Source organism: Scleropages formosus, chromosome 5, assembly GCF_900964775.1.
Source record: "Scleropages formosus chromosome 5, fSclFor1.1, whole genome shotgun sequence".
NCBI classification, from domain to species: Eukaryota; Metazoa; Chordata; class Actinopteri; order Osteoglossiformes; family Osteoglossidae; genus Scleropages; species Scleropages formosus.
Genome location: NC_041810.1, coordinates 12,982,183 through 13,008,028, shown reverse-complemented (window position 1 = coordinate 13,008,028; position 25,846 = coordinate 12,982,183). Strand labels below are relative to the sequence as shown.

At 43.3% G+C, this 25,846-nt stretch overlaps 3 protein-coding genes across 4 annotated transcripts; 2 read left to right on the top strand and 1 right to left on the bottom strand.

Moving 5' to 3' along the window:
• Nucleotides 1-1,552: 1,552 nt before the first annotated feature.
• Nucleotides 1,553-15,006, top strand: acer2 (alkaline ceramidase 2). The gene is made up of 6 exons (XM_018759635.2): nt 1,553-1,947; nt 3,674-3,788; nt 5,598-5,739; nt 6,282-6,419; nt 10,415-10,552; nt 11,542-15,006. Exons 1-6 carry the CDS (start codon nt 1,840-1,842, stop codon nt 11,726-11,728), a joined length of 828 nt encoding a protein of 275 aa, XP_018615151.1. The 5' UTR covers nt 1,553-1,839; the 3' UTR covers nt 11,729-15,006.
• A 2-nt stretch (nt 15,007-15,008) lies between these two features.
• ppp1r15a (protein phosphatase 1, regulatory subunit 15A) lies at nt 15,009-20,740 on the bottom strand. Of its 2 annotated transcripts, XM_029252149.1 has the most exons (5): nt 20,293-20,740; nt 18,257-18,547; nt 17,413-17,883; nt 17,100-17,211; nt 15,009-15,969 (listed from the first exon to the last, which is right to left on the bottom strand). In XM_029252149.1, the coding sequence occupies exons 2-5, from the start codon at nt 18,319-18,321 to the stop codon at nt 15,766-15,768; spliced, it is 852 nt and encodes a 283-aa protein (XP_029107982.1). In that variant the 5' UTR covers nt 18,322-18,547; nt 20,293-20,740; the 3' UTR covers nt 15,009-15,765. The 2 variants fall into 2 exon arrangements, with proteins under 2 accessions (XP_029107982.1, XP_029107981.1); XM_029252148.1 differs by having other exon boundaries at nt 17,100-17,883; nt 20,293-20,737.
• LOC108938762 (leucine-rich repeat-containing protein 72) lies at nt 20,482-25,399 on the top strand. The gene is given in 5 exon segments (XM_074559695.1): nt 20,482-20,495; nt 22,066-22,317; nt 23,265-23,456; nt 23,543-23,620; nt 25,167-25,399. Coding segments are annotated over 4 exon segments (642 nt in total). The 5' UTR covers nt 20,482-20,495; nt 22,066-22,090; the 3' UTR covers nt 25,312-25,399.
• Nucleotides 25,400-25,846: the final 447 nt, after the last annotated feature.

Below are 25,846 nucleotides of genomic sequence, written 5' to 3'. Positions count from 1 at the left end.
GAAATTCTGACTCTGTAAAGCTCCTCTGCCCCGACCCGAGCCACTATGAAAAAGCTACCACCGCCCCGCCTTTCTTGCAGCGTGAAAACTATATGATATCGGCGTCCACCCGTGCGCCCAGACACCGCATGGTCCTGTGCTTTCGGACCTCCGTCTTCAGTCACCGTATAAATATTGTGGTGTTAAAGTTTTGTTTGCGCTCGCTAACCATTCAGAAAGCAGGTCCCTACCTTCCTTTCGAAGGACTACGCCGCTGTCCGCCACGGCAGCGAACAAACTTCCGGCAGGCGCTGTCGCACGGCCACGCGAGGTATCGCGAGGTTTCACGACCTTTGAGTTTCGGGTTTCCCTCCTGAAAGTGTGTAGTGAGTGAGACGTCTAGAGCTACTTATTTAGGTTAAGCCTTAACGTGCAGTCGCCTTTCAGCCCTTCTCTTTCTCATTTCTTAGAAGTACTGAACGTTATTAAACTTACAATTTTAGCGATTTAAAATTATGCTCAATTCAAGTTATTTTTCCTTATGTATACGTTACGTAGGCAACAGAGTGTAACTTGCGTCACGGTAATATTTTCCATGACATGAGGCATACTAAAAACAAATGAGTACAGTTTCCTTCACTTTGTTTGTGCAGAAACAACCGTTTTACCGACAAAAATGAGAGAATGTGTTAGAGGAAGTCCTGCGAAAATTCCCATTGTTGCCCGCAGGATTCGGAGCAGTGTGTGCTGTGGAAGTGTGCACTTAGGTCCTTAGGAGCTTCCTGCAAAATATCCTCCTTATTATGGGAAAATGTATTGTTGCTCGCATTCCAAGCACATGCCAGTTACATAATGAATGTCAAGAAGCTGAAGAATTTCGCTGATGACTGAATCGGCACACGTTCACGTCCACACTCTTGGCTCTCTTACAAATCAGGCTTCAATTCACGTGACGTGGTATACAGTATATTGTAGGTCTGCAGTATTTTAGACCCTTTTGTTAATTGTTAATCCCAAACTGTACTACATACAAGGAAATTATATGCTTAAATGATACAACGTGTTTGGGAGTGGGGCTATAAATGTGACAAATATATCCAAAAACTCTTTCTTGCTGGGGCCCAAGAGGCCGTTCCAGTCGCCTCAGTCAGTATCGTCCTGTTCTGATCCCCAAGTTACACATGATCAGTAGCACTAAACATAATCTTAGTGGTGATTTTCCGAGAATATGTCCTGTATGTGACATAATTTATACTACATCCGTATGATTCATATTGATGATAACGCACAAAATGAGTTCTCGCTGTTCTCATTTCTGCACTAGCTAGGTACATAAAACGATTCAGAAAATGGGAATTTGAGAGTCTGGGGCAAAGTGCAAGAGTTTACTGCCGGAAGAAGAACAAATTCACGTGATTTCTACGAAGACAGAAAAGTTGCCCAAGTTGTTCTGCTTGAATAAAAAAGAAAAAAAAAAAAAAAAAAAACAGAAGTTTTCTGGTCAACATGATGAGCGAGTCCTTGTTGTGGAGCTGTCAGATGGGGGGAGGGTGTACGCAGCGCGCATGCGCACACCATTTCTCGTCCGCTACATTGTTGCTGTTGGAAGAAATAAAAGCGAGTGCGCGACACGGACACCCGAAACGCAAAGTGACAGCGCGGTGATCGTCGCTACCTGTCAGCGTGGGAGCGGGCTCGTCCGTGGCACCATCGTCGTGCTGAGTGTTTGTGTGAATAGTATACAGCTGACAGCCTGTTACCGGATTAAACTGTCTCTCCACAATCCTCCTCCTCCTCCTCATCTGATCATCAGTCCGTGTTGGGAAATCTGTCGGACCCGGGACAGTTAGGAGCGCAGACATGAGCAGCCTCGTGCTGTGGGACCACCTGCAAGCTGGCAGCTCCGAGGTGGACTGGTGTGAAGGCAACTACCTCATTTACCCTGGCATCGCAGAGTTTTACAACACGGTGTGTTTCCTCCTCTCGCTGTCACTTAGTTTCTCTGCGAGGATCATTATGCGCTGTTCTGTAACATGTTTTGTACTTGTTTACATCATGACATGATGTAACTAGAGAGCGCGGGGACATTCCCTTACACTGCTGTTCCTCTCATCCTGCCGTATTTCTCCATGTGGGGGAGGGAGGGGGGGGATCTTCACTGTGCAGAACCTGTCAGATCTTCCTGGACAGCAAGTGTGGCAATCGAGTCACTGTGTCGAGGTCCAGCAAACTGGTGGGACCCCTGCAGCCCAGCCTGGAGGTCTTAGTCCTGCTCCAGTGTCCAGTGTCCCTTCTTCCTTCCTTCTAAATTCTCTTATTGACTAAAATGAGGTTTTCAGTTCAAATGTCCAACTCTCACAGTTACATCAATATGTTTGAAATGGATTAAAAAAGAATTTAGTGTTAAAGTAATGAAATGACAATGGAAGAAACGCATGAAACACATGGTTTAATTTAAATATCCACCTTAACACTGTGATAAACTACTACTGATTCACGTAAACATTCTTACTCTGATGTTGCATGCTCTTGAAAAATTATGTAGTTTAAAGATGTATGGATGAGTGACCCAGTGTAAGTAGTGTATCTAGCAATGTAAGTCACCTTGGTGAATAAGGTGTGTGGACTGGTAACACTACATAGTATCCATTGGAAGTCGCTTTGGAGAAAAGTGTCTAAGTGGATAAATGTAAAGAGCACTTAACACTGGTTAGGGTTATTTAAGTTAAATATTTGATTGTACGGGTTTATTTGCGGGGGGGGCGCAGTGGCGCGGTGGGTTGGACCAGGTCCTGCTCTCCGGTGGGTCTGGGGTTCGAGTCCCACTTGGGGTGCCTTGTGGCGGACTGGCGTCCTGTCCTGGGTGTGTCCCCTCCCCTTCTGGCCTTATGCCCTGAGTTGCCAGGTTAGGCTCCGGTTCCCTGCAACTCTGTATGGGACAAGCGATTCAGAGAGAGAGAGAGAGAGAGTGTGTGTGTGTGTGTGTGTGTGTGTGTGTGTGGTTTATTTGCATGATGGGTATGAGGACGGAGGGGGTGCGGTGGCGCAGTGGGTTGGACCGGGTCCTGCTCTTCAGTGGGTCTGGGGTTCGAGTCCCGCTTGGAGTGCCTTGCGACGGACTGGCGTCCCGTCCCGGGTGTGTCCCCTCCCCCTCCGGCCTTACGCCCTGTGTTGCTGGGTAGGCTCCGGTTCCCCGTGACCCCGTATGGGACGAGCGGTTCTGAAAGTGTGTGTGTGGGTATGAGGACGAGCACAAATGTAATATGATTTTAGTGCAAAGGCAATTTTTCAGCCTTTCAATATATATTTTTCAACAGCTTTATCAAGCCTAATACCATAACTAGTTACACTTAAGAAACATTTTACAGCATTTCTGCAGTTATGTAAGTTTTCTTCAAAGTGGAACGGGGTGATTTGCCATTTATTGAATGTACATTAATTTCAAATAAATATCCTTATTTCATAGTAAACTACAATTTCCAGGTTGGAAAATGAATGACTAGTTAAGAACGTTAAAATACACATTATACTTTTTTAACAATGTTAAGCAAGTCTGTTGTTGCGTTAAATAACTGAATTTTTAAATTACGTAATGAGTAAATTTTTATCTGATTATTTTTACAGACTGGGGGGGTTACACTCAAGTTGTACTGAACATGATACTTATTTTTTCTTCTTTCCTTTGTCGTTTCAGATCAGTAACGTGCTGTTTTTCATTTTGCCGCCCATCTTGATGTGCTTGTTCCGTCAGTATGCCACACATTTCAACAGCGGGATTTATCTGATATGGACTCTGCTGGTTGTGGTCGGTAAGATGGGCCTCTGACACACTCCAAGTGTACACTTAGCAAACACACACACGCACGCAAAGGCAGTGAGTGCTGCTTACATGTCACAGAGTTTGGAACAAAGTGTTCTCCTTAGGAAGCACAGGACCAAGACCTTTCACCAAGATCCCTTTTCCAAGTGTAGAAGAAGTCAACGTCCTGTGTATTCGAAGAAGGGGGCGGGGGCAGTAGGGTGTTCATGGAACTGAGGTCTGGAAAACAGTACCTCTTAATTTAACTTGTTCGAGATTCTCAGACAAACAAGCCTGTTGCTGTTTGGTCTATTGCAACTTCAGCCTGTAACGGAGACCAATTTTTTTTTTTTTTTTTTTTTAACTCTCAGACCCTGATGTTCCTTAAGATCCTTTCGAAAATAACTTATTTTATACTTTTTAACACCACTGTGAAAATGATCCAACCTGTAGCATAAAACTGCCTGATTTTAACTTGGAAGGGAAAACATATACAGAAGCTCTCCGTTAAGTTGTCAAGTGACCTTGTGATTACTGTGAGCTGCAAAAAGGTGTGTTGTCCAGATCAGGAGTCTTGGCTCTCCTCTCACTGGAGTGTAACAGCTTACATTTATAGTGGCGCTTATTTATTTATTCGACAGAGCAACTAACGCAAAGTCACTTACACTGATTTACCCACTTATACAGCTGATTAATTTTTACCTTAGAAATTCATGGTAAGTTATTTGATCGAGGGTAGTACAGCAGGAGCTGGGATTCAAACCTGTATAATTTCAGTGCAAAACAACAGCTCTGACCAATAACAGAGTGCTAGAGCTAATGCTGGTACAAAGAGGACATCAATGACAGCACAAAGTAAGTGAAATGGCTCCATCTTCAGCATTCAGCCCCCATCAGGTTAGGCAGTAAAGAGAAGTAGAAAGTACCCCACTGAGCACATACTGCTGTGTACATACACAAGCCATCCTGTGTTGCGTTTCAAAGTTGTCCCATGCCCGGGTTCACTGCTTAGTGCCTGCTGACACAGCTCCTTTGAATTTTCTTTTACAAATGACCAACTTGTGTACCCATGCTGATCACCCCAGTGTAAGAGGATCTGTAGCCAGAGCTTTGCCACTTCAATTTTCGGTAAATACAGATTCAGGAAGCATGTCCGTGCAAGATAGTGAGTCCAGGTGCAGCAGCAAGACTCTCCCACAGATTCCTGTAGCTGTCTCTGGGAAGCTGTCTCCCCAGGAACATGTACTGGAGCAACCCTGACTGCTTCGAATGCCAACTCTTACTATGCCCAAGTTACCATGCTCGAAAATACTGTCCTGAATTTACAGCAAGCTCTGCATCTTGTACATAGTGGCTAAGAACACAAACTAGTGACCAGCAAAATTCCTATTTGCAGTGCCAGGAGGTATCTACTGTTATACCCAAGAAAAGGTACTTAACCTATGTAGTATCAGTAACAATACCACTTGTCTCTCATGTGACAATAAAGCTACTTACACTGACTTACCCATTTATACAACAGAGTAATTTTTAAGGTATCGGTTCAGGGTAAGTACCTTGATCAAGGGTGCCACTGCAAGAGGTAAGATTTGAATCTGGGTCATTATGATCCAAATACAAGAGCTATATCCCCTGACACCCACTGCCCCTTTAAGAGTAAACTAGAGAGAATCCCCCATGGAGTGGGTTAGTTTACCTGCCTTTTATGGTGGATGACACCTTGTTCTCCACAGATATGGTGAAAACCATGACCATTTGTGAAAACGGGTTCTCCTCGTGTCTCACACAGCCCTGTGCCTTGTGCGTGTTTCTGACCCAGGTATCGGTTCCACATACTTCCACGCCACACTCAGCTTCCTGGGCCAGATGCTGGATGAGCTGGCCATCCTCTGGGTCTTAATGTGTGCCATCGGCATGTGGTTTCCCAAGAGATACCTGCCCAAAGTGTTCCGTAGAGACCGGTAAGAGCAGTGCAACCGCAGCAGGTGGTCCAGGGCGATGATGGATGGTTCCTGCAGGGCTTCTCTCCAGGTTCCTTCACCACCTTTGTCATAGATAGAGCAGCAGGGTACGATCTGTTTCAACTCTTTACAAAACTGATGACGCCACGTAGAGAATGTGTGCTTACACTGGCTCCCTCCTCGTGTTACAAACCATCGAGTTACACATTTTTGAAGAGCACGAAAAAAGAACAGGAGCGAGCAAACACTCCAAGTTCAACTCACTTCTACACTGTTTACAGCTTACATCTGGTGTTCCTGAGTTTCACAGCTTGATAAAAAGATGAGCAGCATTGCACATATTTATGGGATCACTCCACAGTCTGCACTGAATAAAATCAAATTGTATTTTTTAAGTAAAGAAGCAAGTATATAGGAAATCTGCATCTCATTTCTTGCAATGCTGAAATTGCACCATGGCTTTGTTCCTACTATGAGACTTCTACACATATAATATAAATGAAGTTGTGGTGATTTGTGTTTTTGCTTCTCCCATTCTGCAGGTCAAGGTTCAAGGTGGTCATTGGCATCCTGTCAGGGATCACCACTGGACTGGCCTTCGTCAAGCCTGCCATCAACTCACTGTCCCTGATGACTCTGGGTATCCCCTGCACTGCCCTGCTCATCACGGAGCTCAGGAGGTAACACTGGAAAACATAGTCTCTGTGTTCTTAAGATGATTTCACAGCTACAGCAGTACATTGAATAAAAAGCATATATATAGTTACTACTGTGAGCACTGGCCCTATAACATCATTACTGCTACAGCAGCAAAATGTGACAAATGAAACAGGATCCCAGAAAGCATTAACAAAATTAATATGTCATCATATATCCAGTAATAATCACTCTGACGTGATGCTTCTGCCACATATTTCCATTTAGTGCTAAATGTAGAAGGACAACATTTTGAGTAATGCATCTGTGGCCAGTTCTGTGATCAAGCAACTTTCAAGGAACACATTTCTATTTATTCATTTAGTTGATGTTTTTCTCCAAAGGGACTCACAGCATTAAGGTTACAGTGATTTACCCATTTATACAGGTGGATAATTTTACTGAACCCATTTAGGGTAAGTACATTGCTCAAGGGTGCTACAGCCAGAGGGGGGGATCAAACCTGCGACCTTTGGATCCAAAGGCAGTAGCTCTAGCCGCTGCGCTACCAGCTGTCCCTTAATACTTTGTAATACTTTAAATACTGTAAATCAAGGATGAAACCAAGGACATGGTAACTTGATGTTCAGATAAAAGGTTAAGCGATGCAGTCAAAGTCTATAGTCTAGATAGGTAACACACCCCGTGGTGTTCGGATCCCCGTTTGACATCAGTACTGTCTGGTCTCCCCACGCGTGACCCTCTAAGGCTGGTGAGGTATCTCTGGGTAAAAGTATGAGGACGTGTGTGTGTGAAAACCTGCACTGCTGACTGTCAACACGAATAACTCGCGATTTCCATTGTCTTTCTAATGCACACACACACACTTTACTGTGTGTGCATGTCTCACAGTAAACAGTTCCTGGGTGGGTTGCTAGTGGAAAGAGAAGGGCCTTTGAAAGAGTTCTTACTGAAATATGCAGGGAGGAGCTGCCTTTTCCCACACACACACACACACACACACACACACACACACACACACACACACAGAGTCTGAAACCGCTTATCCCGAGCAGGGTAGTGGTGAGCTGGAGCCCAACCTGGCAACACAGGGTGCAAGGCTAGAGGGGGAGGGGACACACCCAGGACAGGATGCCAGTCTGTCACAAGGCACCCCAAGCAGGACTCAAACCCCAGACCCACTGGAGAGCAGGCCCTGGCCAAACCCACTGCACCACTGCGCTACCACACCCCCTGTTTTCCCCATATACAGTAATGCAAATTTTTGCCACACCACATACTTTGATCACTGTGATTACTGTGTACCGTTAACCATGGGAATCAGTACTGAGGTTGGACTTTCTGGTGAGCAGCGACGTATGGAATCACATTTGTCAGTCTGCGTCCCCTAGCTTACGTAGCAGGTTGGATGTGGTGTCTCACAGTCCATAGAAGAGGGTTACCATGGCAATGGAGGTGAACCTTGAAAATAATCAGTTCTCCACACCCGAGTTCATTCAGTGAAGGTGTTTGGAAACTGCGAACTCTTCTTTCCTGAAAGGTAGAAAGTGGCGCAGTGGTTAAAGCTGTCACCTTGCAAGTGGAATGACCAGTGTTCACATCCCTGCTTCTGTTGTAGCACCTTGATCAATTGACTTACCCTGAACTGATACAGTGAAAATGATCTTGCTTGTCTCTGAAAGGGTCTCACCCCCCACCAAGTATTCCTCTGATCTTTCCTGTAACATGCGTGCCCTGTTACATGGTCAGCATTGCATATTTAGTGTCCGTGGAGTCCCTCATTCCATTTTCTCTCCTTCCTTCACTCAGACTTGATGGCACTCCAACTCAACATTCTCAGGGTCTGTTAGCTGAACTTCAGCCCACTTGGGCTCTGCCTGCACATTCTCTTGATGTACTGAACATTGTGGCCAATTAGCACAGAAATATCCAGAAGTGCAAGCACTAGCAGGCTTATGACAGTCTATTTGTGTTCTCTTTCTCCCTCTGTTCAGCATTGTCTCGTCTTTCTTTTAACCGACACGCAACCCTTGACACAGCACTTTGATAACCAGGCCTCCTTGTGACTGTGTTACACCGATAACTCGCCACACATTGATACGTCTCCCAGAATGGACCTCAGCCTCCCACGTGTCACATTTTCATTCTCGTGTAACTCAGTGACCTCACATCCTGCTTCACTCAGTATTTTCTTCTTCCTTTCTGTCTCATTACTTGTTTCTTTTCTAAAACTGTATCTTATACCATCAGTCTCCTGTTTGCCCAGACACTTCTGCTTGACCGTGCCCGATCACATCCTGCTTGTCTCCAGTAAGACACAGAGCTGTGTCTGGTGTCTTCAAGGGCCACTGCGGGGTCATATCAACTTAGACCAGAGTTTGTCTCATGTCTGAATGGTGGAATACTGTCATCATTCCATCAGTTATATTATTTTAGAGAGCCAAATATATTTCCATGTTTTTATTTTCACATACTAATGTCAGGACAGAAGGCAGCATAGTGGTTAGAGCTGTCATCTTCCAAGGTAAAGGTTCCCCGGTTCAAATAACACACACACACACACACACACACACACACACAAAATCTGAACCGCTTGTCCCATACAGTGCTGCTGGGAGCCAGAGCCTAACCCAGCAACACAGGGCATAAGGCTGGAGGGGAAGGGGACACACCCAGGACGGGATGCCAGTCCATCACAAAACATCCCAAGCAGGACTCAAACCCTAGACCCACCGGAGAGCAGAACCCAGTCCAACCCACCGCACCCCCGGGTTCAAATAACACCTCCTGCTATATCTTTGATTAAAATATCCTTTATCTGATACTTTTGTCCAAGGTCACTTACAATGTTAGGTTTGTACAATAAGCTACTTACAATGTTTTACATTTATACAGCTGGGTAGTGCTTACTGTATCAGTATAGGTTAAGTATCTTAAAGTCCCACATGGAAACCATGTTTCTCTTCCATTACTTTTAAAGACTGTCTTCCTGCGGTGGAGCAGCACACACACCACACCCAAAGGGCTGTCATTTCACTGCCCGTTTTAACAGTCTCCGGTCACACACTCTGCCTGCCTGACTCGGCTCAGAGTGGACGTGCAGCTCGGCCGTAGGCGTTCGCACGGGAACGTGCTCTCTTTGCAGCCGTGTCTCCATAACATCTGCGGAACAAAGGTCTCCTCTGTGGAGTGCTTTTTTTTCTGTGAAATGCCATCTTTTATTCCAGTTACAATTCTTCCCCTCAACATGTGATTTCAGAAGGATGGCTTTGTTTGCTTTAATGCCACTCTCCATTTTGAACAGTAACTGAGATTTAAGGTCTTCAGAGTCCAAATGCCATTTCTGTCAGCTCTCATAACACAGCAGAAGTCTGAAGTGTCTGATCCTTAAAATATTCTTCTATAAGTGAAATAATCAAGCTTAATAATTATTTTTAAGAAATACACAGTGGATTGGATTTCTGACCTAAAGTGTCTGATTAAGAGAGGTTCTGCTAGACTCAGTAAAAGATCCTTCCATCTATCCATTAATTGGATGGTTGCAGTGGTCTAGAGTCTATCCCAGGAGCACAGTATGTGAGAAAGCCTGGATGGAACACCAATCTGTCACAGGGAAAACACACACGTACACATTTTCTGAACCGCTAGTCCCATACAGGGTCGCGGGGAACCGGAGCCTAACCCGGCAACTCAGGGCGTAAGGCTGGAGGGGGAGGGGACACACCCAGGACGGGACGCCAGTCCGTCGCAAGACACCCCAAGCAGGATACGAACCCCAGACCCACCAGAGAGCAGGACCCGGTCCAACCCACTGCGCCACCGTGCCCCCCACACAGGGAAAACATGCATATCAATTCAAAGGATGTCCAAACTCTGTAGAGTTGGATTCAAACTTAAATCCAGACTGAGAGCACCAACAATTTAGTTGGGAAAGTTTTGTAAATAAAACTAAACTGTTAATACTGCTCCAGTCATTTTTGTAATTAAAACAGATTCCCGTCTGTTTTCTCTGTAATAGGTGTGAGAACCTTCGCGTTTTTAAGCTGGGTCTTCTCTCTGGCCTCTGGTGGACCCTGGCCCTGCTCTGCTGGCTCAGCGACAGGATCTTCTGCGAGGTGTGGTCCTCAGTCAACTTTCCATACCTGCATTGTGCCTGGTGAGTGACCCTACTCTTGTTTCAACATCATCTCATAATTTTTTCTAGCCAAAATTTTTTATTTATTTATTGAAATTGAACAAAACTAGGTATTGTAACATAGAGTCAGAACAGTACACTCAGAAATGTTTAACACATATAATACAAGGGCTATACACAGGTTGACAATATTTGGCTGGGGTGGCCATGTACTATAGCACTGTCTACAGAGTTCCAAACGAGGTCCAGATATTCCAAAATTCTTTCAAATAATCGTACAGCTCAAATGTTAACTTTTCTAGCAAAAGAAAGTTAAACATTTGAGTCAACTATATATTTGTGGACAGTTTCTGGATGACGAAAATAAAAAAACATTTCCTTGCTAAATGTGTAAGAGGAATCAACCTGCATTACATAAATTCATGAAAAGGACAATCTGGGTTGTGGTTTAAAATGTATATAGAAGGTAACATATCAATATTTAAAACATTATTTAATTATTTAAATAATAACCTGGAGAACATAATTTTTTTTTTTTAATGATCGAATGATCACCATTCCGGTAAGTTCCGTATCACATCTGAACAACATTTTTCAGAGTTCAGACACAGATTCCTGCGACTGCCAACACCTTGCAGCCCATTCAGGAGCTGTACAGTCCACTGTGTGAATGACCAAAGTGTTTAATGCTCTTCATCCTGAAACATTAACATTTTACCTGCTTAACAATTCAAAGGAATTCTGCAATACCTGGATGCCCTTCTGGAACTTATTAGAGCTACATCATTACAGCTGTGAAATACTGTAATCTTTTGACCTAATGCCCTTGTTTTACACATGTGGGTGTATTTGCAGTTTCTCAGTGCTTTCTTCCCCTGTGTTGCTGTAACTTGGTGCCGTTCATAAAATTAATTTAAAAATAGCTGCAGGGTCCCTGTGAGATTCCTACTTGGTCACTGTGTGGTCATGTGCAGTCACTGGACCTTGCTGACCTCTCCCCTCCACTACAGGCACATCCTCATCTGCCTGGCCTCCTATCAGGGCTGTGTGTGCTTTGCCTACTTTGATGCTGCTGCCGAGGCTCCTGAGCAGGGTCCTGTCATCAAGTTCTGGCCCAGCGAGAAGTGGGCCTTCATTGGCGTGCCGTACGTCACCCTGCTGTGCGTCCATAAGAAGTCCTCGGTTAAGGTAACGTAGGCTGCCCCAGGGCTGCCCAGGACCTTGGAGAACTCGTGTCTTTCTATACATGTATCACAGTTCAGCCCCAGCGGCAGGAACGTGAGGACCTCTGCAAGGTGTACAGTTGGAGAACCAGTCAGCTCCCAGCAGGACTGACTCACCCTGTGAGGAGGGCGTCTGTTCACCAGCGGAGATGGCTGCATTTAACACCATGAGGAGTTTATCAATATGCATCTCTCTGAATCCAGCAATGTGTGGATCTTTCCTGGATTCTTGACTTTTTTCCACCTCAAGCCATCAGCTCACATCACCTTCTAGATCCTGGTGACACTCCTGGATCCTCCCAGTTTATGAGCTCATTTTGTTTTAGCTGTTTCTATGGTTGCATCCTACTTTGTGATTAAGATCAGGGTTCAATTCAAGTAAGAGCAAATGTGACTTATTTAAAAAATACACTGTCTGGTAAATCCACATTCGTAGTGCTCTTTCTATTTATTATTTATTCAAACTTTTGATGTCTCCAAGGTGCTCTGCCACAAAGCACTCGTGATTTTATCCTCAGAGACTTCTTCGTTGTGCTAACTGCCATTAAAGTGAGTTTTTCACCCACTGAGAGCTGCATACTTTCAGAACAAAATTTCACCGTTTCTTATTGCACCTCAGCTAGGATTAACTGCTGATTTAATGCTGCTCTTGTTGTTTGTATTCATTTCATAGATAAATTTTAACATATTATGGTAATTATTTTTTGTTTGTGTTCTATGTTTATTATATTGATACATAAAAGGTAAAATGTATTTTACAAAAGCATGATTTTAGTGTTGGACTCACATGGTAGCGGTGTGACTTTGGGTTATTGTGTCAGAAGAAAGGACGGTCCTGATTTTCAGGGTGTTACTGTGCAGTTCAAAGGCCGCAGATACCTGCCTCTTGTTCTGAGTCCACAGAATCACTTGGTTTGTTCTGTAAACTGAAGTCACGAGGTTCTGCTGACATGAGCAGCGTCAGATCTGTCAACAGAATTTAAATTTAAAAGCCACTGAATTCACATGCTTGAAATTCAAATTCAAAAATTGTGTTTAAAAAAAATTAAACTGGTCATCCCTGACATAACCCCATTCAAACTGAGAATTTGACTTTACAGAGTATTATTTAGAACCTACACTGTTTCCATGAGCCACTTGTCCTTGCCAGGGTCATGGTGGGCAGGATCCTATCCCAGAATCATAGGGCACAAGGCTTGAGGTGGTACACCCTGGCTGGAACACCAGTCCATCACGGTATATATGTTATATTAAAAGTGCTGTTACTTTTATTCACAAAAGCTGACCAACTTAAACATTTTGTAGCAAGTTTTTGACACCTATTTTTCAGAGTACACCATCTTTAATAAACTTAAAAGAAAATACTATTTGTCTCAGCAGGATACTACACGATTATACATCTACAAGCCCATCCCTATGAATTATGAGTCGTCTTGAGTCACCATGAAGGAGTTTGATTAGATCCAGGTTCTTCCGAGTACACCAGAGGGTTTCTTTGACATCTGAATTTCACTGACCAAATTCAGCAACTTGAATATAAGGTACTTAATTCTACAATTTTCACTTTTTCAACCTGAATTTTCTAATTCAAAGAGGTCAGTTCACTAGCTTTTTTACACATTCAAATTCTCTTGAGTCTGATCTGACACCATATCTGGTCCAGTTACTGTCTTTTTCAACAGTATGGCTGGATCCCAGAGCTCAAGGGAAGTAGCTTGGTGTGTAAAGCCATCAGGAAAAAGATCTTTTGCTCTGTGGACCCAGAACTGCAAAGGGATAAACAGTGTTACTGGTGGAATGCATAGAGCCTGTTTATTATCATTCTAACATGACTTTTTTAAGCCCAATAAGTGTTTATAACCCAAAGAGAAAAACCCTTTTGTACAAGTTGTATTTTTGCATTTTATTCAATAAACAAATCCAGCATCAAAATTTTGAATGGCCCTAACTGAAATGCTTCAGTGATGCCATGAGGTGGATTTTCAGGACCTGTATAACTCTAAGTCAAAGTCAGTCCTAATTGGTGTGGTGTGAAGCTGTTGGGCATATGAGGACACCTCCTTAAAGAGACTCAAACTTCATTTCTATGAGGGTCATGCAGACCTTAACCAAAACTCAGACCTTTAGAGAATTCATGTGAGGAGATCCCATATGACAAGTTATTTCATCAGTCCTATGATGAACATTGGTTCATATGGTGGAAAGAAACAAACTGCATGTAAGTATCACAGATCAGCATCTAAATATTTCTTCCTACTAATTTAATGCACACACTGTATTTTCTTTGATATGTACGTCACTTTGGAGGAAAGCATCTGCTAAATGACTAAATGTAATGTCCTCACTCCATGCCCAGAGTTACAAAACCACCGAAAGGATCTTCCTGAATCCATGGGTCGTGTGTGTGTATCAGCCATCAGTTTTCTAGAGGTGCTGTAAGAAAAGTTCTCTGAAAGAGACACTTGTAGTTCACCTAAAAGGCAGAATGTAACAGCTTTTCCATCACAGGGCTTGAATAAATAAAATGCTGTTGGCCTACTACTAAGGCTATTAGTGGAATGTCTGGCACAAGTGAAGCGTAAGCAACAATGACCATGCTCAGTTGTATATGATAGAGCCTTGGAGGCCATGAATCTGAACTCTGGCTCAATAGTAAGGCAAAAACTAAAGTTTTATAAATTATGAAAAATAATAAGCAACAGTCAAAGCCATGGTGTACTTCCTATTCTTATTTCCAATGAAAACTGAATGCAGAACGTAAAGTCCAGAAATGCCAAGCTGTGTGGACCTTGACTTGTGCTCACTTAATACTTTTTCCAGTTAAGGCCCGAATACACCTGGAACGGTCTTACTTGTATTTTGGTGACATCAGGTCCTGATGGATAAAAGACAGTCGATCTCCCTGAAATGGCGCTGAAGAATGAACTCTGGCGGCAGTGAGGTCCGGCGCGCGCTAACCTAAAGGCCCGCCAAAACCACTTTGGCGGGATGCGTCCCGAGTCTATTGGGGATGGAACTGACGTCACCTCAGACGGGAGCGCGCTCGCACACATCCGCAGAGGTCGGTGGCAAAATCACCTCGCTACAGTTTTTCATTCAATGTAGTGAAAACTCGTATTAAGCAACCAAAAGTACAGGAGTCCGTGTTGTACACATAAAAACTCGCGAGCATTTATATAATTTCACACTACTGTCGAACTCACATACATAGCTCAAGAAAGTTGACGTAGTTGCAAAACAATACATTCAAAGTCATACAAAAAAAAAAAAAAGGGTGATTAATCTGGTATCACATCGAAAGCTCAGTCTTAGAGTCCAGCGCGAAATCACGTCTGCGGGTCCGTGCCTCAGTATATATATTAAAAAAAAAAGTTAAGGAAAGAAACAGCAATTTGCAACATTATGCGGTGCTCTTTGTTAGCGTAAATGAATTTTATGAGGAGATACCCAGAACATACAGTCCCTAAGTGTAAGGTTTAAGGTGCCTTGAACCCGCTAATCGCTCCTCTTATTGTTTGTAGGCCACACCCCTTCTGCCTAAGATATCGCTTCCTCCTCCATGGGTGGTCCCATATGTGTAGAGGTGGGAGGAGAGCTCAAGCACAGCACCATGTTCAAATAAAATTACTGCCACTTTCACAAAAAAGTTTTTTAAAAAAAAAAAAAAAAACCTGACCTGGGTAGTTTTTCAACCTGATATACATTTTACTCAAGTACTGAAGTTATTTTTAATTCAAAATAAGTTTAAATATTATGAGCCACCAGCAACATTAACAAATGTCAAAACATTGTCAAATAGACTACTTCAATAAATAGACGACAAACAGACCACAAGTCGGTAAAAAAAAAAAAAGACAAATGTGGGAGGTTTCCATAACAGGGCTGTATAGTTTCCAGTCTAAGAAACCAGCAGAAATGAATATCTGTAGTGCTACAGAGGAGTCCATGTGTAAATCTCAAAGAAGCAATGGTCCTTGCACCCGGGTCCTGCTCAGCACGAGGAGGCCGAGGCTAATTGTGTATCCGACGCCACACTCTGGCTCTGTGCTGGGGCAGCAGGCAGGGGCTGATGACGTCGCTGGCAGCCCGCACCCTCCTCCGAAAGCGTTCCCGATCTCTGGCCATCTCCAGCCACCAGGATCCATCTCGTGCAACCCGGCTTGCGAACTTCCACACCACCATAGGGTGCACTTTTACAGCGTCACTGAAGCGCACCTGAAATCGGGGGGGGGGGGGGGGGGGAAACCCACATGAAGCACAACAGCATACCTAACTGTAGTCCTTCATAGCAGTAGAAAGATAGAGGCTGTGTACTCAAATTATGCAGTAAATAGGACATGAGTGTAATGGGTGGGTATAACTGTCTGGAGTCATTTCTAAAGGAATAACAGCAATTAAGGTGACTCATGAGTCACCCACCCAAATCACACTCTCTACGCGAGAGCACGCTGGTGTGTTTAGTTAACAAACCCAACATGTTCAGGCCACTGTGAGACTAAACTTAAAGAATGAACCATAATGGAAAGAGGGGCATTTTTAGGGGTTTTTTTTTAAATTTTATTTACATTCATTCATCAGACACTTTTGTCCAAAGTAACTTCCAATGAACACTGCCCATTACCATCAGCCCAGACCTTATTCACCCAAGGTGACTTATGATATAAATCCACTCTCAACCATCAACCAATACACTTTCTCCGTTTTCATGCGGACGCACTATGGGGTTTTTTAAGTCACCAATCCGCCTGAACGATGCTTTTGTCCTGTGGGAGGAAACCAGAGCACTCAGAGGAAACAAAGAGGCAGGGAGAACATGCAGACTCCACACAGACCGAGCAGGGGTTGAACCCACATTCTTCCGCAGCACCCAGGTGCTGTGAAGCAGCAGAGCAACTCACTGTGGCACCATGTATCAAATTTTACTGCACAACTACATTTTAAATTTAATCAGTTAATAATTGTCATCAACTCATTTTTTTGCACAGAAATGAGTGTTCAATCACACCCATCAACCCAGCATTCCTACCCCCTGCAATGACTCATGCTACATTTTGCAAGTGGTGATACTTCAGAGTTTCATCATGTCCTATTTAGAGCCTCAGTGGTACAATTTCACACGCTTACATCATCTTTGCTGCAGATGATGCGATGTTTCTAGATCTACTGTGGACCACCACCCTCACCTTGTTAACTGAGCACCAGCCAATGCGCTAACTGTCATCACCAGACCTGATACCCACAGGCTGGACTCAGTGTTGCAGCAGTGTTGCACAAGCCTGTCAGATCTTCTAATGGCATGCAGATGCTGCCAACACTGGTAATTTACTTTCCTTCATTCATCTTACCTTTTTAACTCCTTGCTTTTGGTTCTGACGGGTCCTCACATCCTTGACTGGAGGGTGTCCTTGCAGCATCCCCGTCTGCTTGTCTGTCTCATTCCCAGCATCCTCCTCCCTCCTACCAGCAGGACAGGAGAAGTTGAAAGGGTTGTAGGGATCATCACTACGAAGGAATGAGTTCCAGAGTTCAGCATTCAACTCTGAGTCTTCATCTCTGGGCTCATCACTGTTGTCATCATCATCAGACCATTCAGCATCTGTGTTCCCCTCCAGCTCCACTTCAGGGGCCAAACTGGTCTCATTGTCCAGACAAACTGACCCTTTCTCAAGGTAGGAGCTGGGATGTTCTCTGATGTCCTCACCAAAGTCCTTAGCAGCTTCCTCAGCAGCTGCATCCCATGTAAGCTCTTTGTCTGGGGATTCCTCCTTCTCTTCGAGCAACCCCCACGATAACTCTGGCCACACATCCAGGCTCAAAAAAGACACCCTTTCCAGCGAGTCCGTGGCCCCAGCCCCCATTACAGGGAATTGTGGCACTGAGCAGAGGGGTGTCCCCATGGCTGGGGGGAAACGCCACAGGATGCCAAGCAGTCTGGTCCGCAGGTGTGCAAGTGCGCTGTGAAAGACGCGGACCAGCATTCTGCACAGGTTCCCCACAGGCTCCTTCCACAGCAGGTGAGCCATGGGGTGTGCAGAACCAGATGGTCTCATGCAGAGAGTGTCACCTGGCATTCTGGAGGTCCAGAGGCACAGGTAAGGTACTGAACAGAGAGCTGCTCGAGCCATCAGCCTGGGAGGGGGGGGGGAGTGGAAACCAGTTTTTAACACCTGTACATTTCTATGAAATGAGCAAAAAATTAGAAGCCATACATAGACCAACTGAAATTTATTATTAAATTAATCACGTCTGAAAACTACAGTACCCGTATAAATGCTATGGTAGTGCGTATAAAGAGGGATTTTATTATTGTTCCACAGTTTAAGTGACTAGAAATAATGCAAGAAAGTGTCAGAAAACAGGAAAAATAATGACAACACATTTTAAAGTGAAAAAAAGTGTGCAGTAAAAAAAAAAAAAAAAAATCTTGCTGGTGTGAACCACGTAACAACAATAATAATAATAATAATAATAATAATAATAATAATAATAATAATAGACTTGCCACAAACGATGCTGATCATCCAGTGCTTTGGCAGTCGCTCCAACGCACATACACTCCGTTTTCATCGGTGACTATAAACTTTAAGATACCGCTCGTGTTATGGAAACACGCTGTCACTGTACAATCCATCTTCTACTCGTTCTCCGCGTGTCCCTTTCCCTGTTCCTCGATCAGACGGGATCTGTCCATCAGCTGGGATCTGACTCTTTATAGCCTCTCGGTGACGTCATCATCCTGGGCGGGACCTCACTGGTTCCGACGACGTTGCCTCAGTGGGCGGTGTCCGATACGCTGATGAAGGAGAAATCAATTTTTTTTAACTTGTGACGTTAACGCAGTAGGCGTGGCCTGTCGTTGGAACAGGAAAGAAAAAGCAAGAAAGGCGGCGCACCTTCGCGGCGCTTTCGGAAATTTCTGCGTAGCGTGTGTTGTTCACAAATGCGAAGTAATGGGAACTCTTAAGAGAAAGCAACGTTGTATCACCTTTTAAAAAAAATCTAAACCGATAGCGCCAAGTTTGTCATGTGTGCTCACCATCCCTTCAGAAACTCTTCTACTCCTTCATTCTCTCTCACGAATACGCGTTCAATACCTGATTGATCGGCGTGATGTCTCAATTCGGTGCAACGTTTGCTGAAGTGAACAGAAGAAAAAGCAGGAGGAGTGGACTCTTGTATAGACCTCCAGCCTGAACACACAACATTAGGGCTCGTACCCCTAATCCACACCTGTAGGCTACCATAACCGTAGGCTACGTAGCCCCAACCCAAACCTGCCTCTCATACTCGGCTCATAACCAGAGTTACATGGGTAAATGGGAGCTTATGGTGCCTTTTTGAAGATTCGAGCTGAACTGAAGTTCAGAATAAAGCGGGATCGGATTGCCTGGGGCTACCAAGAGGCCAAAGACAGATGGAAAGACCTCGTGGATAAATGTGTCTGAAGCTCTGAGGATGGACGTTTGCTTTATGGAACTGCATTCTTTTAAAACATATTGTACTTTCTTGTATCTTACCCCTTTGTATATTTATTTATTTTTTTTTATATATTTGTCTGTGTGGTTTTTTTAGTTGTTGTGCAGTATTTATTCACAGATTTTAGTGGTTTGGGTTTGTGCACTTTTAACTAATATTTTTTAACTTATATGGGTTATTTGTATAAGACGTGTTACTTATAGATTTTAATGGCTTTGTTTTACGATGTGTTTTTGTGCACTGAGTTTTATATTGATTATTTATGTGTATGTTTGTTTTGTATTTATTTGTCTGGTTTTAGGGATATGACCAAGTTTTATGTTGTAATTTAGAAGTATCTTATGTGTTTTGAAGGAAGCATGTATTAAGATGATGACTTCAGCTGAGCTGCTACTGGGGGACAGTCCTTTTGGGTATGTTGGTGTGGGGAAGACATGGGTCAGTTATATTTTTTTGATGCCAGAAAGGGACTGTTATGGGAAAGATTTTGTCTTGACAATGTGTTTTATGTAATGGTTGCTTAGCAACTTTGTTGACCAACTGTAGGAAAATGGTATTGGGTTTGTTGGATTGTGGATTTTAATGTGTTGTTTTGGTTGTGTATTATTGATAACTTTACCAAATAAAGTTGGGGAAAAAAAAGGCAGCTTTCCTAGTGCAATCCAGGCTGAATCTTATTTACATAATTTATGGCTAACCCTAACCGACCCAGGCTTGGCCCGTGGGAAGGTATGGGACAGGTGAGCTGGGATCAGTCCAAAGTGATGAGAGCGATTGGGTCCCTGCTGCTGTACCTCCACTCCAAGAAAACAAACTATTCTAGGGAATCATATTTATAGAGTAAAACGAAGGCAATCGATCGTGCGCTAGTGCGTCTGTTTAGCAAACGCGTGCGAGCAAAGTGTGAGGACTTGACAGGCATGAATTAAATGAATGATAAATAGTTTTACTGAAAAAGACAAGGTTTGACCCGGCGTTGCCGTTTGTTCCGAAAAAATCTTGAAAATATTATAATACATTTTCACATGTTCATGTTAGATACATGCGAAAGAACAGACAAACCCCTGGTGAGATGTAGGCAGAGCAGAAGATCCCGCGCAGACCCACAGGCACACAGTGGGAGATTGTGTTGGCGGAGCGGGTGAGAGGAAGGAGTCCAGGTCCAAGCTGATTATCCGGGTCTTGTGATCCAGCTCTTTGTAATGAAAGGCCGTTTTCATGTGCAGAGACAGACGGCTGTAAGCAGCCAACGCTCCTGGGACCTGGTGAGTTCATATTTACATTTTGCACATTTAGACACCTTTATATCACATACTTGTTGGTAATTTCATGTAAATAAGAAATAGATTTTCATGCGCACACCGTGGGCTTTTCCCCACATCTAACAGATTTTGAGAGTTTGATAGAGGCGCAAGGGTTTTCCTGGATTTCAGTTCACACCAAAGAGCTTAAACAATTTTAAAGGGATAAAAAATGTACCAGTTAGCGTGTTCTTTGAGTCCAGACTTAATTAATTCATATATCATATTTTTGGTGGTTGATGACAAAAAAGAAAACACAAACACCACAGCCTCTTTGGACTGACTAGTAAATAGATAATGTTTTAAATAATTACTTTTTAATGTCTGGACTCAGACTTAACATTATACTCTTTTCTGTGTATGTCATCATGTTCGTTTCTTTATTGCAAATCCATTGATCCAGTTAATTTTCATTTATAATTTGCAAGAGGTCTATTTTGTAAAAAATTGTGCAAAAAAGATGTAGAAACCCAACTGCTGGGTGAAACTGAATTTCAGTCATTACCTTACATTGGTACTTGAAATATGGCATTGATCTACTTCACAGCAAAGTCACAAGGCTTTTGTCATCAATCACATGCTCTGAAAAGAGCCCCCTTGGACACTTTTACAACGACGAGCTGTCTGCGAACACGAGTGTTTACCACCACCAGTGTAGTGGTGGCTTTGTGACCACGCTGCTGTACCCTTAAGACCGAGTATTTTTAATCAAGTAGCTCTAAATTAGGTGGTCTATGGAATGCTAGAAAACACACACACACACACACACACACACACACACACACACACACTGTCTGAAACTGCTTATCCCAAGCGAGGTCATGGCAAACTGGAGCCTAACCCGGCAACATGGGCCATAAGGCTGGAGGAGGAGGGGACACACCAAGGACTGGACACCAGTCCATCACAAGGCACCCCAAGCAGGACTCGAACCCCAGACCCACCAGAGAGCGGGACTCGATCAAACCTGCTGCGCCACCACACCCCCTGTAAAAAACAGATTTGGTCAAATGTCTGAGGCATTGTTACAAAACACACACACACACACACACACACACACACACACACACACACACATATTTTCAGAACCGCTTGTCCCATACGGGGTCACGGAGAGCCGGAGCCTACCTGGCAACACAGGGCATAAGGCCGGAGGGGGAGGGGACACACCCAGGACGGGACACCAGTCCGCTGCAAGGCACCCCAAGCGGGACTCGAACCCCAAACCCACCGGAGAGCAGGACCCAGTCCAACCCACTGCGCCACCGCGCCCCCTGCTGTTACAAAACATTTTATCATATTTTTCACAGTAAAATCACTATCATCTGCTCATCATGTTTCCAACTGCTGAACATTTAACATTTGTTTATCAAAAATGTTGTGCATCTTAATTGTTATAGTGGACATACAAAAGACTTCAAGCCAATGAACCTTGAATTATACTGTATTAGGCAAAATGTATGCAACCTTCAAAAATTCTGAGGTATCAGTTTATTAATCACTAACTTGGCTTTTCTGGGAATTATGATTGAAGCTGGCAAAGGGAAACCCTGACATGCATGTGGCCCCCCCGGCGTTTGGGGCAGCCACACCCAGGTGTGAGGTCAGACAACTGGCAGGTTGGTGCCATGGAAACGGGTGAACCAGCAGATGGGTCAGGGTACGTGCATGGACTGCGACGACTTTCCTTCGCCTATCAGGGCCTCGTGGAGATCCCCTACAACGTCATCCTAGAGCAGCGCGACACTCTTGAGGTGTTGGACCTGAGCTACAACCTGCTGGAGGAGTATCCATCACACCAACCTGTTTCAGCGGTCACACCCAGAGGACTTTGTGATTTCATTTATATACACTGGCTCCTCATGTTACAAAAGGTCGAGTTATACATTTTTGAAAATACGAACATTTTTAAGTGCGTTTTCTTTACTGATTTATTTAGAAAAATGTCTGTAGTGGGGTGAATGCAACCAGTTTACCCTCTGAGATGAGAGATAGTAGTAACAAGCACCCAAATAGAATAGGATTGTGGGACCATCTTTTCATCTCCTTTCCACAGCGTTTACAGTTTGAGTCTGGTGTTCCTCAGTGTGTGATCAATAACACGATGAGGAACACTATACATGTGTACGTGATGAATCAGTCAACGATGGGCATTGAGCAGGAGTTTGTGAAGGTGATTTTTTTCAGTTCATTGTTTGATTTCAATGAGATATTAAAATAAAAAATCTCATACAGTATATTTTTATTAGAACTTTATCTGAGATTTTTATAGCACCTAACACAGTAAATAAATCAAGGGACGTCTGTTTATTAACCTCTTAGTGATTGCGACTGGTAAAAGTGACTTTGGAGTTACAAACAAACCGAGTTATGAATAGACTTTTGGTCCCATTTGTGATTGTAATATGAGGAGTCAACATATAGTCTCTTGGGAATGTGTGGATTTAAAAAATAATAATCTGAATTAACGAATCTTGCAGATTCTGTTGGACTATTTGGCTGAAGATACCTCAAGTGAGCATTCACTTAGTTTACAATTATTTAATTTAATTAATGACTGAAGCAAAAATAAACTTTTATGCATGAAAAATCTGTGAAAATTACTATTCAGATGGAAACTCTGCTGAGGTACTCAACTAAAACATACCAGAGATGCTCAGCTGTTGAACACAAACATGACCCTTCACTGTGGAGAGGCGGATTGTTTCCATGGCAATATGTTCCTTAACTCAGCTGAAAACGGAGCCCTGCTCTCCTGGGGGAGCTGGAGAAGCTAAGCACCCTCATCTTGGACTGCAATAACTACAGCTCCCATGTGAAGTTCCCCTTCATGCCCAGCATCACCACGGTGTGGATCAACAAGAACCGCATCACCAACCTGCCCATCTTCGTGGAGGAGATCCGAAGGAAGTTTCCCAACATCAGGTGGGACGCCAGGTCACGTGACCTTCTCAGTGGGCAGGTTTTCTGGTGAAGGCCAGTGGTTCTGATGGGACATTCTCCTTCCCCAGAATTCTTAGCATGATGAACAATGAAGCAGCACCTAGCTACTTTAATGGAGGGACCTTGACTCAGTACATCGATTACAGGTAAACTGGACAAAATTGTCTGTGTTCACGTTTAAACAGCTTTAAGACATTATGCGTTTTTTTCCAGTTGTCATTTTTGGTGAGAAAATCTTGTTATTTTAAACTCCTGTTTTCTAAAAAGGACAAGACTGTGCTGGATGTAACTCATGGCTAACACAAAGAGCTAATCTATAATATCTAAGGTAATATATGTCTTTTTAAATTCAAAAGCCAGCAGCAATTGGGTTCTACATCTAAAAAGTATTTTTACATTCCAGAACCTTCCCCATGTGTATCTTATGCATGTTTTTCCAAAAATTTACAGATTTACATAATTTAATCACAACAATAACAATACTGTATCTATATAATGTAATATAGATCAAAAATTAACATTGCATATTAAACAAGAAGAGCTGTGGTGGATGGACAGTGATATTTTGCAGTCTTGAGGTTAGAGTTTACAATAAAGTCATATGGTAAACACAACTCAAAAAGGGCGTTTGGCCTGAAAACTGATTCTTGCTTTATTGAGGCTTCACACAGCCAGAGACAACAAGCATTATTCAGTTAAGATCCAAACCTTCTTGTGATCGCTTTAGCCTCGCTGGTTATGTATTTTCAAACAAATTTCATCTAGAGAACATGCCTTTTCTCTTTCCTTCTGACTGATTATAAAGAGACTAGAAGCAACCTTTGGCAAATGAACATGCAACATGCAAAGCAAAATTAAATCAGAAGCAAAATTAAATCAAGGCTTTGGCTGAATAAATCAGAAACAGTTTGTTTTCCAGCCAGAGCCTCTGACAGCACAATGCTTTGCTGTATTTATGTTCACAACAGCAGTACTGGAAATGGACCATATTATTTTTCCCCACTTGTAATATGCATCTAGAAACTATGATTTTATGGTCAGCCAGTCAGTCAGCGCTAACTATTTCAAAGCTCCATCCTTCTTTTCAATGCAGATCTTATTGTTTTTCAATTACAAATGAATGGAATGGTCAACAAAGCCCTTTAAAATGAAGAATGATCAGTCCAGTGCAAAATAAGTGAAGAAAATACCCATACATTAACAGAGACCTCTTGTTCAGTACTGTGCTGCACTGATCCAGAGTCTGTCCTGGAGGTATAGGATGTGAGGCAGGGTATCATATGGTAATCCCAAATAATGAAACACACACATACACACATGCTAAGGGCAATTTGGAGTCACCAGTTCACCTGAAACACATCTCTAGCCTGTGGGAGAAACCAGAGCACCTGGAGGAAACTCACCAGAACACTCAGTGAACCAGCAAAGTCCATGCAGGCTCAGCTTCAAACCCACAGTAGAAGAGCTATGAGGGACCAGTGCTGCTCACTCCATAGCACCATCAAAAAAAGCTCTCTCTGTAAAAACAGGAGAAATGACAGCGTTACATATAATTTTGTTCATATGTTTACCACGTCACACACATCACTGCCTTTAGCTTCTGATGGCTGTGAATGAGAACTTGGTCAGAGACTGACATGTGCAGTTAAGGTAAGAAGGTGAGGGTGTTGTAACAGGTGTTCCCCCCTTCAGGCTGTATGTGATCAGTCAGATCCCAGGCCTCGAGGTGCTGGATGACACTGAGGTGTTGGAAGCCGAGCGTCTGCAAGCCAAGAGGACGTACCGGAGACAGAGGATTAGGGATGGCAGGCAGCGGAAGAAGGAATTGCATCGCTGAGCACCCCTTCTGGACCCCGTCAGAGAAGCTTCAGTCCCTGGACCTTGTCAGAAGATGGACTGTTTGGATGGTCTCACACTTCAGGTTCACTGAGGGTCACCTGTGAAAAGATTTTTGCTTTAGATGCTCCTTGAAATGACTGAATTACTGCAATATGTTTTAGGTTCTTTTTTTTTTTTTACAAAACAAAAGATTGCAACATCAGGACACTATTTTCAATTAACTGATTTTGGAAAAACACAGGTTTCAGCAATATGCATGTTACTATTCTACTAATATACTTCAGTAAACCCATGGTTTTTGCACACATTCAGAAATGCATTTAACTTTATTTTGTCAGTGGTGTACTTCCTGTAAAATTAATTTTGCATTCAGCATGCTGTAATCGCAAGTGTTAGTTCACAGGTAGAAGAAATTAAATGGACCCGACACCTCAGGACGACTGAACCCGTTTCCACTTCTAACACCTATAGCACTCAGATTATAATTATTCAGAAGCAATAACATACACATTGGAGGTGAAATATAAGCAAGT

Bases quoted from the DNA above. Each gene is read 5' to 3' on its own strand.
- ppp1r15a (XM_029252148.1), bottom strand. From the start codon at position 18,321: ATGAAAACGGAGTGTATGTGCGTTGGAGCGACTGCCAAAGCACTGGAT. The intron at 17,884-18,256 runs GCAAGTCTATTA...CCCCCCTCCCAG, and splicing joins GATGATCAGCATCGTTTGTG to GCTGATGGCTCGAGCAGCTC. The intron at 15,970-17,099 runs GTAAGATGAATG...CCCCGATTTCAG, and splicing joins AAAAGCAAGGAGTTAAAAAG to GTGCGCTTCAGTGACGCTGT.
- acer2 (XM_018759635.2), top strand. From the start codon at position 1,840: ATGAGCAGCCTCGTGCTGTGGGACCACCTGCAAGCTGGCAGCTCCGAG. The intron at 1,948-3,673 runs GTGTGTTTCCTC...TTGTCGTTTCAG, and splicing joins TCGCAGAGTTTTACAACACG to ATCAGTAACGTGCTGTTTTT. The intron at 5,740-6,281 runs GTAAGAGCAGTG...CCCATTCTGCAG, and splicing joins AAAGTGTTCCGTAGAGACCG to GTCAAGGTTCAAGGTGGTCA.